Source organism: Orcinus orca, chromosome 11, assembly GCF_937001465.1.
Source record: "Orcinus orca chromosome 11, mOrcOrc1.1, whole genome shotgun sequence".
Classification (NCBI taxonomy): domain Eukaryota; kingdom Metazoa; phylum Chordata; class Mammalia; order Artiodactyla; family Delphinidae; genus Orcinus; species Orcinus orca.
This window is the reverse complement of record NC_064569.1, coordinates 87,421,803-87,438,572: the sequence shown is the minus strand read 5'-3', so window position 1 is coordinate 87,438,572 and position 16,770 is coordinate 87,421,803. Positions and strand designations below refer to the sequence as shown.

The following is a 16,770-nucleotide window of genomic DNA, read 5'->3' as shown; positions in this document are numbered from 1 at the left end:
AGGATTAGAGTTACTATCTAGAGTAACGTCTTTAGTCCAGTACAGCTTTGCTCTCATCAACCTTTGTGCTATTTTTGGCAAATATATCACATTTCTATATGTTATTGGCTGAACAATATATCATACACATGTTGTTTTACACAGATGCTTTTAAAATCAATTAAGAGAATAAAGGAGAAGAAACATGCATTTATATTATATTTTATAATTACATAATTACCTTTACTAGTTCTCTTTTGGGTTTTTTTGTGCGTTCAAATTGCTGTTTGGGGTGATGTGCTTTCTGTCTGAAGAACTTTTAGTATTTCTTGTAAGGTGAATCTAGAACAAATTCATTTTTTCATTTACCTAAAAATGTCTTTATCTCCCCTGTAATGTTGAAAGATAGCTCTGCTGGATGTAAGATTCTTGGCTGAATTTTTTCTTTGAGCTCTTTGAATATATTATTCCACTGCCTCTGGCCTACATTTCTGATGAGAAGTAAGCTGTGTATATCACTGAGCTTCCCTTGTAAGTGGTGAGTCATTTTTCTTTCCCAGCTTTTAAGATTTTCTCATTGTCTTTGAGTTTCAGCATTTTTACTCTAGTGTGGCTGTGGATCTCTTGAGGTTATTCTACTCAGTCATTATTGAGTTCTCTGGATATGTAGGTGTTTTCCAATAAATTTGGAAAGACTTTAGACTTGTTTTTTTTAAAAGAATGGGTGCACTTATAAATTTATTTATTTATTTTTGGCTGTGTTGGGTCTTTGTTGCTACGCATGGACTTTCTCTAGTTGCGGTGAGCAGGGGCTACTCTTCATTGTGGTGCACAGGCTTCTTATTGCAGTGGCTTCTTTTGCTGCAGAGCACGGGCTCTAGGCTCGCAGGCTTTAGCAGTTGCAGCACGCATGCTCAGTAGTTGTGGCTCACAGGCTCTAGAGCACAGGCTCAGTAGTTGTGGCGCACTGACTTAAGTTGCTCCACAGCATGTGGGATCTTCCCGGACCAGGGCTCAAACCTGTGTCCCCTGCATTGGCAGGCAAATTCTTAACCACTGCACCACCAGGGAAGTCCCTAGACAACATTTCTTCAAATATTTTTTCTTCTCTTTTCTCTCTCCGTTCCTTCTGGTACTCCAGTTATGTGTATGTTGGTATATTAATGTTGTCTCATATTTCTCTGAGGTGTTCATTTTCTTTATTCTTTTTCCTCAGTTCTTTACCTTGTTTACACTATTGATTTATCTTCAAGTTTGCTTATTCCTTCTTCTGCCAGTGTGAACCCAGTGTTGGGCCTCTTTAGTGATTTTTTTTTTCAGTTACTGTACTTTTCACTTCCAAAATTTCCATTTGGTTCTTTTTAATAATTTCTATCTTTGTATTGATACTCTTCATTTGATGTGACATTGTCACCAAACCTTGCATTACTTCTTTAAATATGGTTTCCTTCAGTTTTCTGAATATATTTATAATGACTACTTTGAAGTCTGTCTGTTAAATCCAACATCTAGTCATTCTCACAGGCAGTTTCCATTGCCTGCTTTTTCCCCAGTGCACAGCTCATTCTTTCCTGTTTCTCTGCATGGCTTTTTTTTTTTTTTTTTGAAACTGGACATTTTAGATAATATATTATATCAACATTGGGTAATGCTTATATCCTCCAAGATTTGCTATTGTTATTTTTTTATTTGCTCAGTGACTGGCTGAATTATTTTAGTTAAGTATATTTTCCTCCTCCTCCCTGCAGATGTATAGGGCTCCTCCTCATAGGGCTCACCCTTTTGTATGCCACAGTCATCCTGGGATAACAGTGGCTTTGGCAGGCCTCTCTTTGACTTTCTTTCCCTGACCACACCCAGCTGTTAAGCTCCACTAACTGCAGGCTGATTGATCTATTGTCTTCAACAATGTCTTGGGGCATAAACTGCTCTACAAACTGAGCCAATTTATTAGGGCTCCTTTGAAGAGATAGTTCCTGAGGTAAGTATTTAAGATTTGTTCTAACTACAGGAGGGTTCCTCCCAGCTGTCTTTCCTACTTTCTTTCTAGCAAACTACCTAGCCGTCTGGTTAGCCTTATATTTCCAATGAATCTGTCAATCTCCTCCCAATTTCCTTTCACCACAACCTGTACTTTCAGGCAGGAACTTCACACTGTTGCAAATTAAGTTGGTTCCTTTGGGGAGAGATTCAGAGCTCACTGTTATAAGCTCTGCATGTTCCTCTGGGCAAAATTCCTGAGCCTGGTTCTGATGCTGAGGGCGGAGACAACAGCATGCTTCTTTCTGAGTGACACCTCCTTGAGAGCTCAACTGGAGAGGACAGGGGAGTAGCAGACCCAGAACTCCTCAGCTGGCCTCTTCCAGGGTGGAACCTGTGTCCCACCAGCCAGGGCAAGTGCAACTGGGGCCCTAAAATTCTCAGTGGTGCCCTACCCAAGGTAGAGCCTCTGTCCCATTGGGTGAAAGGAGGGAGACCCCACCTCTCGGCTATATTCACCCAGAATTTTGTCCCAGCGACATGTAGCTCAGGCAGGATGAGAAATGCTGACCTTACCCCTGTCTCTACTGGGTAGACAGCCTTCCAACTGAGAGCTGAGGGAAGTGGGAGCTCCGTGTTCTTGGCTCCATCAGTTTGGAGGAGAGTTTCCATCTCTCTCCACTGAGAGTGGGAAGACAGGGAGCAGGTCTCGGTTCAAATCCCACAGACTTTCACTCTTCTGACTGAGTTTTAGTAGATTGTCCTGAATAAGTGTTCCTTTATTGACGGCATGCTCTTAGGACTATTTCCAGAGACTTTAAATGGCTGTTTTTTAAAAATAACCAGTTTCATTGAGGAGCAGGTCCCTAAAGCTCTCACACTGTCATGGCTGGAAGCAGAACTTCTTGATGAGTTTTTTATATGAGAAAAAGGATCTGAAACTCTAAAGTGTAAATCAGAGATACTACTCTTAACATTCCCAGGCAGAAATCCTAAAAAGTGATCCATACAGAGATCATGTATGGACTGCCACATCTATGGCTTACTAAATCAGAAGAGCTGTTCTGTTTTCTTCCCACATTTAGTCCTTCAATACCTTGGCAAAACATCTAAAATAAAAAATGGAGTCTGAAATGAAGTTTAAATTGTTTCATTTTTGAACTACTGTGAGGCATTCATCCTGGCCTATGATATAATTCAGCCTTCTAGTCAAGTTTTATGCCAGATCCAGCTGGACAGAAACTTTAAAAAGTAAAAGTTTTAGAACGCTTTTGGTAGTGTGTGTGTTTGTGTGTTTTAAAGAAATCAAGATGTTAAAAAGGATTATCTTTTAAAGTTATTGGTTTCTAAATGAGAATTGTACTTGCATCATATATCAAAGTATTCCCTAAGGTGAAGACATCAAATAAAATTTGAGTCAAATTTGCAAGACACACAAAGCTCATTTTGTTTTAGTGAAAACTGGAGTTTAACAATTTCAAATAACTAAACTAAGTGTAAAAGGCTTTCAGAACAAGCATCCATGCCTCAAGCTATTCCTAAGCATGGATTCACAGTATAGGATTGATGGTTCTATCTTGGCACATTTTCCTTGGGGGACTCTAATATGGAAAATTACCCGTTCATTTTCTATAGTCCACAATGGCAACCCTCAGCATGCATCCATAGCTGAGAAAGCACCAAACCAAACACCATAGGAAAATAGCCAACTTAGGAACTAAGGCCTAATGCAGGACCTGGCACACAGGAATTACTGAAAAAATATTTGTGGACTACAGAGATCTCTACTAATATGCCAAGTGCATCCAACTTTGGGGAAAAAAAGTAAAAAGAAGAAATATTTCAAATGGTAGAATGGACTTTTGTGTTCAAATAAATTTATTTCACTCCATAAACTGGCTCCACAAGTGATACTACCTCCAAACCTAGTAACATTTTTATGTTCCCCCAAAAGGAATGTGTAAGATAATCACAAAGGCCCAATTTTAAAGAAAATAAATGATTAAAAAGTATATTGGTCTTTGCTTATGCCCCCAATCACACTACTATAAAAGAATATAGTATCACATATAATATATAATTAGCATATTCTTATATCATTATCATTTACTATAACAGAAAAGTTCAAAATACAGAAAAGAGAAATTAAAATATCATCCACAGTAATAATACTAAGCCACTGTTTTAGTGAATTTCCTTGTAGACATTCTTCTTTGCATAGTTTTTATTAGTTTTACATGGTTGTGATCATTCTGTATGAATACTTTTGTATTCTGCTTTTTCAGTAAATAACATTATGAAATGTGCTTGAGATTCTGCTCTCTAGTTAAGAGAATATCAAACTCAAAACCAAACCGTATGTACAAGTTATAGGAATTCTGGCCTCCACTCAAGCTCCAAGTCCCCTTTATTCATTTAACAGGTGCCTATTTTGTGCCACATGCAGTGCTGGGGACTGAAAATACAAAGAAAAGTAAGCCAGAATTTTTGTCCTCAAAGAGTTCTCAACTCAGTAATTACTCTCTGCCTTCACAGAAGTATGAGCTTACCTATGTGAGTTTGAAGTTAATGAAATAAACGCTTGAAATTTATTTTTAACTTCACTCTTTTGAGGAAAATTACTAAATACATAAAGATTTATCTCAGACAACAAGTGAAGTTTTCTGCATTTAATATGGTTGTATTCTTATCTTACAGGTGAAAGAGCTGCAATTCTTTTAATCATTTTATGACAGTATTTTTCAACATTTATTGCAATTAGTTCTCTTTATTGGCCTTGAGATCAGTTGTATTTTAGAAACCAATATAAGAGCTTTCATTTCCTCAAGCTGTAAATTTTCAGATTATTCATCATACCTCCCTCCATCGTACATATTTGCATGGTATATGTGTTTATGTGCTGGTAGATAATCACAGCCACCAACTGAGGTAGAGAAGATGTAAAGCAAACGCTTCAATAAGCACAGGTGCTTATACCCAAATATATCATGAGTCACATGCACCTGGAACTATTTGCATTCTATGCACAAACATTAGCAATTGTATCTGACTTTACTTCTCTGGAAAAATTTAAGCATTCCTAGTTGGTAATTTCCTTTGATATTTTCCAGTTTAAGTCTAGTTGCCTAAATGGTGTCTCAAGGTATGAAATAAGAGATAAAACAAGGTACTGAGTCATAATTTCAAACCTTCTGAGATATACCTCAAGTGGTAATGAGTGGGAGCCATGGAGCACTGACCAGTGAAGGAGCTGCACACAATAGCCAGAAAACCTGTTCTCTATTCGAGGCTCCACCACTTACGAGTGATATGAGTGTTAACAAGTTGTCATTAACATAAGCCTCAGTTTTCTTATCCATAAAACTGGGATGGTGATATTCTCACCATACTTACAACATTACTGTATTACTAATGAAAAGCAAATCTTTCTAAAAATGCAAAATGCTACGTGTTAGGACTTAGGTCTAAGGATCATTACTTTATAACCAATTCCTACAAAGTTCATATAATCAAGTTTTATTTTTTGAAAGGCTCTATTTCCTTACATTTACTTATAGGTTGCCACAAGGTTTTACATAAGAGAGGTGTGTTTTTCAGAGCAACAGCACCTGTAGTTTATTGAAAGGGGCGCTGCTGTTACCGAGGAGCTGCTGGTAGAAGGCTCCAGAGACATGTTTAGGAAAGAGAAAAAGAGAACTAGGGCAGCAAAACAAACTGGATGGTAATTTGAGTTCCTCTTATTTTAAGATTGGGTTTAATGTTGGAGACATGCCTACTATTCCATGCCTCTCTACACTGAGAACTTAAAAGGCTGTTAGGATGTAGAGCCTTTAGAGAAGTCCAATAATTTTGATTTCAAAGTCTTTTTAGGGACTTAGGCATGAAGAGTCTCTAATGGTTTTAACCCTTGGAGACTGAAATAGTTTTGTTTGCCAATGTTTTTCCATTAATGAAGATTACCTAGCTAGGTCCCTAATGACATTTGTTTATATCAGACCTCCCAGGAAGCAGCAATCTACACGTAATACTGAAAGTAACACTAGTACAGTAGTTACTGTCACCAAAGATTTAAAAGGCAGTAAAATACTTGGAAAATGTTAGGTTTTGCTACTATCCTACAGGAAACAAACATGCTTTATTAATAACTGTGTGGGAAATTTTTTTCCCCTTAACTGAAAGTCATATGGCGTGGGGGGGATCTCTGTCTTCATGCACTTATTTTGACCAGTAAAAGCACTACCAAAGATTCTAGTGTCAGATTTACAAGGCACCACAGAATCTATATAGTACGGATCCTCCCAACTAAACCAAATAGCAGCTGCCTTCCTAGCCTGAATACCTATCATGAGTATATTAAAAACATGTTCTTGGGGCTTCCCTGGTGGCACAGTGGCTGAGACTCTGCCTGCTAATGCAGGGGACACAGGTTCGAGCCCTGGTCTGGGAGGATCCCACATGCCGTGGAGCAACTGGGCCCGTGAGCCACAACTGCTGAGCCTGCGCGTCTGGAGCCTGTGCTCCGCAACAAGAGAGGCCGCCATAGTGAGAGGCCCGCGTACCGCGATGAAGAGTGGCCCCCGCTTGCCACAACTAGAGAAAGCCCTCGCACAGAAACGAAGACCCAACACAGCAAAAAAAAAAAAAAAAAAAAAAAAAAAAAAAAATTAATAAAAAAGAAAAAAAAAAAAGTTCTTTTTAACACCCTGTTTCTTTTTTCTTTTCATGTAACTATCTCTCCCATTAGTACATAACAGTCTTTCTCCTTCTCCCTCTTCCTCCCTCTTTACCACAGCACAATATTCCATTATGCAAATGTATACAAGTTTCTGCAAATATTCCCTAATTGCTGGAGGCTTTATTGTTTCCAATCGTCTGCTACTATGTACAATGCTTCAGTGAATAACTTTGTTTACTTTATTTCAATCTGTCCACAGAATAGATCTAAAAGTGACACTGCCTGGTCAAAGGGCAAAACACATCTGTAATTTTGGTACATACCACCAGTATATGCAAAGGTAGGAAGTAGGAAACAGAAGGGATGTGTATGTGTATGTAACTGGAAATATTTCATATTGCTAGAGCATAAATTACAAGGGAGAGAATCAACCAATAGGCTGCAAAAAGTAGGCAAACTTCAGATCACTGAGCATCTAGGTCATGTTAAGAAGCTTGAACTTTATCCTATAGACAAAGAAAGTTACTCAAGGGTTTTAAGGCTGGGCTTCACACAGTCAGATTGTTGTTACAGAATTATGGACAATAGACTGAAAGGGCATATAACTGGAAAAAGCAGGGATAGTTAGGAAACTGGTACAGTAATCCAGATGAAGGACTGAACTAGAGCCGGGGTTAAGGAGAGAATGTACTGAGAAATCTTAAGAGGCAAAGTGAGCAGGATGTAGACAGTAAATATGGGGGTGGAGGTGAATAGAGGGACGATTTCAAGGTATGATCAAACCACTACCAGCAAAGCACCGGATTCAAGCTATTTCTCTAGCAGCAACAATACGTTTACACAGATTCAGTCATGCTCTTACCTGGTCTTAGCATTTGTGAGGCCAGGGATAGCAGTATAGGGCCCAGCAAACAGACAGGCAGAACTGGTGAGCTTCTCCTTGAGCATCATGCTCTAATCAACTAAGTAAAGCAACCACAGGCGACCCCAACAGGCCAACATGACATTTCATAGCTCTATCTCTGATGCACCCTCTCATAATAACTCCTCTATTCCTAAGCCTCTTGACCCCATTTTCCTCTTTGCCCATGAAGTCAGTGACCAAGACAACTGCTGACAACATAAATAACTGCCAGTGCAGGGAACAGTATGTGGTTGAGGGGCAGCTGCATGAATAGCTGTTTTTCCAAAACTTAACCCAAAGCCAAGCTTTACTATAAACCCAATATTACAATATTAGCAATGCATTTTTGGCAGCCTGCAGTCCTGCCACCAAACAAAGTTAATCGCTGGAGATGAGAAGATATGGATGAGAGTCCCCTCTGAACCCTTCCCATTCCCCTGATTTATGCAAACGTAATGGTCCTATGGGGATGGAGCAGGAGGGTGTTATGTGCAATCCATACTAAACCTGGCACTTGTCTTTATTCTCAGAGTTTCTAAAAACCAAACTGAAGGGGAACTGAAAAGTAAACTATCAGATGAAATCAAGTCCACTGTTTATCAAGTCCATGAATGAAATACATACACATACAGACACACACACACACACACACACACACACACACACAGTAACACCAAGGCTTACCTTTCTTTTATCTTCATCTGTTGATTCAAATTTGAAAGTAGCCCTATGCTGAAGAGGGAAAAAAGGGAAACAGTGTCATTTTAAATACACAGATTTTTGATTTTGCTATGTTTAAAAATACCTAATGTCTATAAAAAAGTTGTCTTCCCATATCATGTCTCAAAGTTCTTATTAAAGTAAGAGAGGCATGTAAGCAAATAATTGTAAAGCAGTACAAAAGACTAAAGCAAAAATATATACAGAAGAGACATAGTACTGAGCCACTAACTACCGAGGGAAATCTGGAATTCTTTGCATATAGTACAGAACATTTGAGCTGGACCTTGAGGGATGAATAGGAGTTTGCCAGGCAAATGGAAAGCATTCTAGGGATGGAAACAAAGGCTCATCTGTGAAGTGGTATGATGTATTTGTAAAATAAGCAGCTCTGTCAGAGAGAAACACAGGACACATGTTAGGGGATGAGAGGAGTGGAGAAAGATGAGAATGGGAAAGTAGACTGGACAGAGATTTGGAAGGATCTTCCAATGTTGCTGAGGAGTTTGTACTTTCTTTATCATATGCAATAAGAAATCACCAGAGAATTGTAGATAGGGAAGAAATTGATAGACTGGCATTTCATAAAAGTAATTCTGTAAGAATGAGGGTTTAAATCATGGCTCCACCACTTATTAGTTAAGCAAGTAACAAATTATAACTGTATTTCCCATGTGAAAAGAGGGGGTACCTAGTTCACAAAGCTGCCATGAGGGTTAAAACAGCTACGACATATAATGTACCATCTCAGTGCCTGGAAGATAGTAAACACTCAGTAACTATTAGGATGATAATAATGATGATGCCAATGATATTGAGGAAAAATATTTGAAAGAAAAGAATGTCATGACTCTCCTAAAATGACTGGCAACACTATATTTTCCACTCTGTAGCTGAAATAGAGAATGGAGTAAGTTGAGCTGTCCACTGCCAGAGAGTGATGGTACCCAAAAAATAGAGCATAAAGTTCCTCAATCTCTTCTCAAGTTTTATTCAAGAGAACCAAGTGCTCTTACGGATCCTAAGTTTTCATTTAAAAAAAATCTTTACTGAACATCTCTCTGCCTTTCCTTTGTATTTCTCATTGGCAACATGGCAACCCACCAGGAGTTAAACACGGTTAAGTACTAAAGATATCATCATTACAGGTGGCTCTGCATTGACAGCTTCGCAGAAGAAGCAATTTTTGAAATTAAATGAGATGGAGAAATGTTGACAGAGAACCAGTTCTGAAAGTAAGAAATGGTCAGAGGGAAGACTTAGAGGTAATGGAGAAGGGCCATTTGAGGAAACCTAAGAGAAGCTGCCTCACATACCGTTTGCAAAACAATTAAAATGGATGTCAGGTGGTAAGGCCTTGGATTTAAAAATTTATACCTGAATTGGCATATAGGTGACAGGCAACCAGGGGAAGACTCTGAAGGAGGTGTGAACTCATTCTGGAAGAATATTTTGGGTGGTAGTTTACAGGCCAGATCAAAGAAGAGCAAGACTGAGGACATAAAGCCCTCTGAGAAATGGGCATCAATAATCCAGGAGTGATATTGCTGGAGGCAGTACAAATTGACACCAACTTCAAAAATGAAAGTGATTTGGCAGCACCTAATAGAAACCATAAAAATATTCACAGCCTTTAACCCAGAACTTTTACTGCTAGAAATTTATCCTAATGAGATCATCCAGGGGAGAGAAAAATTATATATGTAATCATATTTACTGCAGTGCTATCGAGTATTATGGAAGAAAAAAAAGAGACAACCTGAATATCCAACAACAGGAGACTGATGAAATAAATCACTGTGCATTCATCTGAGAGAGTATTATACTGCCATTTTTTTAAAAATATGGCTAGGGCTTCCCTGGTGGCGCAGTGGTTGAGAGTCCGCCTGCCAATGCAGGGGACACGGGTTCGTGCCCTGGTCTGGGAAGATCCCACATGCCGCGGAGCGGCTGGGCCCGTGAGCCATGGCCGCTGAGCCTGCGTGTCCGGAGCCTGTGCTCCGCAACGGGAGAAACCACAACAGTGAGAGGCCCACATACCGCAAAAAAAAAAAAAAAAGGTTAAAAAGTTCTATAACAACATGAAAAATTATTTATGATGGCAGTAAGTGGAAAAATAGTAAAACATCAAACTGTATGTCTATGATGACAGTACCTACATAAATGTATGGATGATTTCAAACAAAGGCTTGAGTGTTAAATGCAAAAATAAAAACAACTATATAGGGTTGGTGGAATTGCTGGTGATTCCTTTGACAAAACTCATTGTTGGTATATTATTTTTATAATTAAAAGAAAAATTTTATATAAAAGGTAAATAGACTAATGAATGAGCAAGGAAAGAAAGAAAAGAAGAAAAGGAAGGAAGAAACAACAAAGACTACAACTTAGGAATCTACAGACCCAAGGTTTAGTAAAAAACTAACATTGAATAAAAGATCAAGAATTATTAGATTGTATGGTTATAAACTGAAGCTTAGTAAAGGTTCACTACAAATGAAAACACATAATTGCACTTAGAAACAAGAAACTTAATTTTTGCCATTATATGTGAAATATTAATTCCACACATTATCTGGAATAAATGTACCTAGTTGCCAATGTAATAGTTTTCCTAAACTTTTTTTTTTTTTTGCATTTATGGTAAGGGAACAGAAAAAGAAATCGTCTTTTGGAAAGCCCCTTGTTAAGTTATAAAAATATCTTTTAAAAGGTTTCTACATAAAATTATATCTCTCAAGGTGATAATTTAGAATAGTATCAAGGACTAATTTTTATTTTTCTTTTTAAATGCAAGGCTGATCCTGTTACAAAACCACAACATTTAAAAAAAAAAAGAAATAAAGGAAGGAAGGAAAGCAAGCTTTCAAAAGCCCTAACTAACATGAGGGCTTAATTTAATTAGCAAATATACTGGTATTGTGAGGCAGTACAAATTGAATTTAGAATATGCCAATCCATTCAGAAGCAACCTCAAAGTGTAAAACAAAAAGTCCTCTTACATAGTCCAGGATATTTATATATCCTATTCAAATGTGGAGGCTGTACTTCTAGAACTGTCCCAATATTAGGTCCCTATCAATCAGGTTCTTCTAGCACATAAATAAAGACCTCACTGCTATCAGTGTTGTTTTCCTCTCTTATGAGGACTACTCTCAAAGACCTACATGTCTGTCTGTATCTTAAATAACTTTTACCTTTCATTTGGCCATAAACTTGCCACACTTCCATAATGGAATCCTACTGGAGCTTGCTAAGGGGTAATCATATGTCGAGGTGGCCTCTATGGCCACCAAGCCACCTCTCTGGTTATCAACATTGATGATGATGCTAGGCCTCAGTTTCTTCTCCTATTAATTGAGAGTGTTGGACCCAATTATCTTTGAGGTTCCTTCTTGTCTAAATACCCTGGATTCAAGGAACTAAGATACTACTATGCACCCTCAAGGCTCTTGATCACTGTTTGTTGTTGATAATCATAATGATGCCAACCAATCTCTCTACTAAATCTGTTAGCAGAACAAACCCTAGGAGAGGAGAAGAAGCTTGGACAGCCTAGACTAGAGCAATATGTACTTCCCACATTAATAGCTCATTCTATTACTGGAGTGGGGTGACTGGGACCCAACAGTAGCCAAAGGAAATAGTCCTGAAAACCCTTTCTCTTCTGTGCTCAATAACACAGAATAGACAGTGGAAAGCCAACAGGGCCTTGCAAAAAGAGCCCTGGATATTGAATCGAAGACTAGGTCTGCCACTTCTAGCTATGTGCCCTAAGGCCTGTAGACAGTTACTTTGTCTTTCTGAACCTCAATTTCCTAGTCCCGAAAAAAAGGGAGAATACTTCAGTCACCCTCATAAGTTTTAATATGTGATGACAGTGAAAGCACGTAGGATAATACATAGTACATAGCAGGCACTCAATAAATGCTGTTAGATGAATTGAAAGTGAAAAAGGACAACCACTCTTCCTATTTTTAAAAAATACTTTCCTATGCTGAGTCAACTTGCATTATGCCCTTGAGAAACAGACAAGTTTCATTTTTTTCTAGGATAGATAGATCTTCCTTCTCCCCAAGAAAAGAAGGGTCAGTAAATGAAGGAAGAAATCTTGAAAATTAGAATCTCCTTAACACAGTAGAAATTAGATGTTACCTGGAGCCAGACGGGTAAATGTTACTTTAAACACGGTACAAGGTATTTTGCTAACCATTAAAAAGTGCACGGGTCAAGGAAAAAGAGAAAGAATGGAGTATATTCTCTAATTTTTTTTTTTTATCAGGCTATGTCAACTCCATGCCACATGCTTAATTCCTGACTTTTTTGTTCAAAACTAACAGTTATGGGTTTTTCTTCAGTGCCAGGCACTGTTCCAAATGATTTACACATATAAGTGATTTAATCCTGACAACAAACCTATGATGTGGGTACTATTATTATCTCTGTTTGGCAGATGGGGAAACTGAGACACAGCAAAGTTAAGTACCTTGCTCTATGCCACGCGGATGGTAAGCCGGGGATCAGAGTTCAGGCAGTCTGGCTCCAGAACCCGTGCTCTTGCCGCAGGACCTCTTGAGCACCTTGACCATTAGTGAATGCCTCCTACATGCATTATGCACAGCGTTCAGCATTATACTTCACTTAATTCAGGTCTCATAATAACTTAGGTGATAGAACCCTATGTTACAGATAAGGAAACTGGGACTCAGCCTTAAAATAACTTGTCCATAGTCATGACACTAATAAATGGCAGATCTGAACCAAGATTTAGCTGACTCCAAATTCCACCTTCTTTCCATTATACTTGCTGCCTTCTTTTGAGAACGACGAACCAATCATTCTCTCTCTACATCATTCATTTCCCTTCTTGGTTAGACTCCTCAATGCCCCATAATCACTTCACTCTAAACATTTCCCAAATCCATGCTTCCAGATAAGGAAAATGAGGCACATGGTAATAACCAGGTGCTTTTTCAGGGTTTCAGACTCCATTTCCCATAGAGCAGGGCAATTTAATTCCACCTCCCCATTCTTACTGCCAGACCACTGCAATCATGCTTCCCCTTCTTCTTCATCTGCCTCTAGTGTCTCCTGCCTTGAGGGGCAAAGCCCCACTGCCAACATAAAACTCAGCTATTTTCTTTGTACTCTGGACCTACTATAATCAGCATTAAACATGAGAGCTCTTCTCTGAAGGAGCTGGCCGCGCCGGTCCACGTCAAGACACAGCATTCTCAAGCGTGGTCCCCAAAATACCACCCCAGATGATACACACTGGGCATTACAACTTTAAAGCCATTCCCAATGTGAAAGGAGAGCTGGGGATGTCCAGAACTTAAGCTCTGACAGCACTTGGCCAGGAATGGTAAATGGAAACCAACCTGGAGGGAGATCAAGGAGAGGAAGAGATAAACTGGAGGAAGCAAATCTGGACTTCTAATTAGTTTAGCCATGAAGGGAAGGAGAAAATATTGAAGGAGGAGATAAGATCCAGTTCGAGGTTTTTTCCTCCTCCCTTCTGCATAGAAGAAAGTTCCTATTTATTGCTGGATACCTGGGATATAATAAGTGCTAAATAAACACTACTTGATTCAACACAATGGCCAAGTTTTCTGTTGTATTTCCTTCTTTTGAAAATCAGTTTGTAGCTGCCTCAAATCTTTTTTGGAAGGCAATTATAAATCAAGTTGAATGAATATACAGTCGGGCCTCCATATCTGCAGGTTTCACAACCGTGAATTCAACCAACCATGGATCAAAAATATTTCGAGAAAAAATTGGAGAAAGTTCCAAAAAGCAAAACTTGAATTAACTGGCAACTAGCTACAAAGCATTTGCATTGTATTTACAACTATTTACATAGCATTTACATTGTATTATTAGTAATCTAGAGATGATTTAAACTATAAGGGAGGATGTGGGTAGGTTATATGCAAATATTATGCCATTTTATATAAGGGACTTAAGCATCCATGGATTTTGGTATCCATGGGGGAGGTATAGGATCCTGGAACCAATCCCCTGCAGATACCAAGGGATGACTGTAATCTCCACAATATGTACATCTGTGCATTAAATTAATTTCTCCTAAATTACGCAGATATGCAACAGTAAAGCGTATCCGAAAGTGAGGAAGCTAAGATATGAATAGAACTGAATCCATGCATCCTCCCAAAGAAAGCAGCATGGTACTGTAAAAGAGCAGTCAGAAAACCCAGATTCAAATCTCAGCCCCATCTCTCAATGACTGTGTGGACTTGAGGTGACATCATCCTAAATTTTATCGTTTGTGAAATGGGAATACCACCACTTTCCTCATAGGATTGTTGGGAAGATTAAATGGGAGTGAAGGTGCCTTATTTTTTTTATCTTCTCCACATGGAGCAGAAATGGCATACTGGCAGCTCAACAATACAAAGTGTATGGAAGTGCAGTGGTGGGCACACAGCAAACACAGAAACACAGAAAGGGAAATTATGAATGGAGGCAAATGAAAGGAAGAAAGATGTTATATCTAGGGTGTGACATGGTGTTGGGTGTGTTTTCACAGAAGTCAGTTATTTCTATAAAGTGGTCTTCTAAATGGAAGAATAAAGGTGTGGTATGTTACCTTCAAGAGTGAGCATATAAAACTCCTGGAAGGTAAAGTAATGGAGAGCTAACGGGTCTTGCTTGAAGAGACATTCAGAGAAGTGACTGGGATATACAAGATACCTTTTTCATGCAGAGTTGTAAAGTGGAAAGAATAATACCTAGGTTGGAATCCCAGCTCAGAAGTATGACCTTGGGCAAGTTACTTAACCGATCTAGAATCTCAATTGCAAAATGCAGATAAAACCTCACAGGATTGCTGTCAAGATTAAAGGAGATAATGGATGGGAAAGCTGTTAATGTGATACAAACAACAGGTATTATTAGGAGTTAGTCTGCCCCCAGTTACAACATAGTATGTCCATGACCTTGGCGTGATTTCAGTTCCTAGTGCCTCGGTTTTCTCATCTATAAAATGGGGAGGATGATGCTATCTACCCTGTAAACTCTCTGAGAATCAAGTTGGACCATATATATGAGACATCACGCATTGAAAACTGTACAGTCCTGTACGTATATAAGGAACTGCCATCGTGGCCGATACGTTTTATGCATGTCAAGGCCCGTGTTTATACACAGAAACACGTTATTTTTAAGCTATGCAGGTGAGGAGGACTCGCGTGCATTTATGCATCCATGAGAGGGGCACAGACGCAGGCTCACGGATTCCGGGGGTGTGACTTGCACGCTTGGGAAGAGGACCGTGGGACACACTGCTGGGCCGGAATCAGAGGGGTGGGCGCGAGGGTGGGGGCAGGGGGTGGGGATACAGGATGCACGGATGGAAAAGGCTGGGGGCACAAACACGCATGCCCAAGCCGGAAACGTTTTCAGGGGAGAGCAATGCGCATCCCCGGAATGAGGGGGGTTGGGAGGGATGCGATGTGCAAGCCCGGGGGGCGGCCCGAGGGTGCTATACCGCACGCCCGGGGCCAGGGCTCTTTACCTTATCGCTGTAATCCCTCAGGACCCGCTCGATAGCCCCCGCCTCGCCGGCCCGGACGATGTAGAGGGCGCGCTCCTCATCCATGGCCGCAGGTGCGGGGGAGCCGCGGCCGCTCTGCGCGCCCAAGCCGCTGCCTCCAGGTAAACGCCTCGCGCCCCCACTCGCTCGCTCGCTTCTTCCCAGCTTCCTTCCTTCCCTCCTTCCCTCCCTCCCTCTGCCTCCAACCCGCCAGCCTCCGCCCGGGCAGGCCCGACGTCACCGCCCCTCAACTTTCACCCCGCGACGTCACTGGTCCCCCAGCAACCGGCGCCCCGCGGCCACCCCCGACAAGGCCTAGGACTCGGTAGAGGCCTGGCGAACGGCCTGAGGGGGCAGTCAGGCCCGAGGCCCTGCTAGCTCTCCTGCCTCTCCCTCCCTCGGAGAAGAGTCCAGCCTTTTAAATGTGCTTTCACAGACAGAACTGTTCTCTCCTGACCCTCTTCTATGAATCATTCTCCTCAGCTGACGAGAGCGACCCGGTTCTTCCCCGCCCCTCTAAGAGCCAGCAGCTAAATGGACTACAATTCCCTGCGTGCAATGGGGTCATTCCACTCTTCCATCTAACTTACCGGAGTGCCGAATGGCATGTCGGGATTAGTAGTCATCCAGCGGGAAAGACTTCCCTGCAAAGGCATGCTGGGAAGTGTGGTCCTGCGAAGGCCGGAAACTGGAGTCGGGCGGCCGCCTGAGGCCAGCGGCCCAGAGACCGTTAGGGGGAGGGCCTAAGCGTCGGTTCTGCCTCCTTTTTGTTCCTTATGGAGCTGACCGTCCTGCTCGAGCCTTTGCTGGTTGGACTGGTTGACAGCCGCGGAGACTGGCACCCCTTGGTGGGAACTGTCATGCACCGGTTTAATTCCCTCTTTTCTCGTTCAGCGGTTTCGGTCTCTTTGAAATTCTTTCCTTCCTTCCTTGTTTGCGGTCATGCTATGTATTCAG

General features: G+C 40.6%; 1 protein-coding gene across 9 annotated transcripts in view; it reads right to left on the bottom strand.

Annotated features, from left to right (window-relative positions):
* RIC8B (RIC8 guanine nucleotide exchange factor B) overlaps nucleotides 1-16,285 on the bottom strand; it is a 121,238-nt gene extending 104,953 nt beyond the window's left edge. For 7 of the 9 annotated variants that reach the window (XR_004483087.2, XR_007470107.1, XR_004483088.2 and 4 more), the window contains exons 1-2: nucleotides 15,796-16,285; nucleotides 8,223-8,270 (exon numbers count right to left, since the gene is read on the bottom strand). Coding sequence is in view for 4 of the 9 variants with exons in the window: in XM_049694416.1 (XP_049550373.1) it covers nucleotides 8,223-8,270; nucleotides 15,796-15,879 (132 nt within the window). In the remaining 5 variants the exon portion in view is untranslated. The remainder of the gene's footprint in view (nucleotides 1-8,222; nucleotides 8,271-15,795) is intronic. The other 2 variants (XM_033427556.2, XM_004269417.3) reach the window with 2 other exon arrangements.
* Nucleotides 16,286-16,770: the final 485 nt, after the last annotated feature.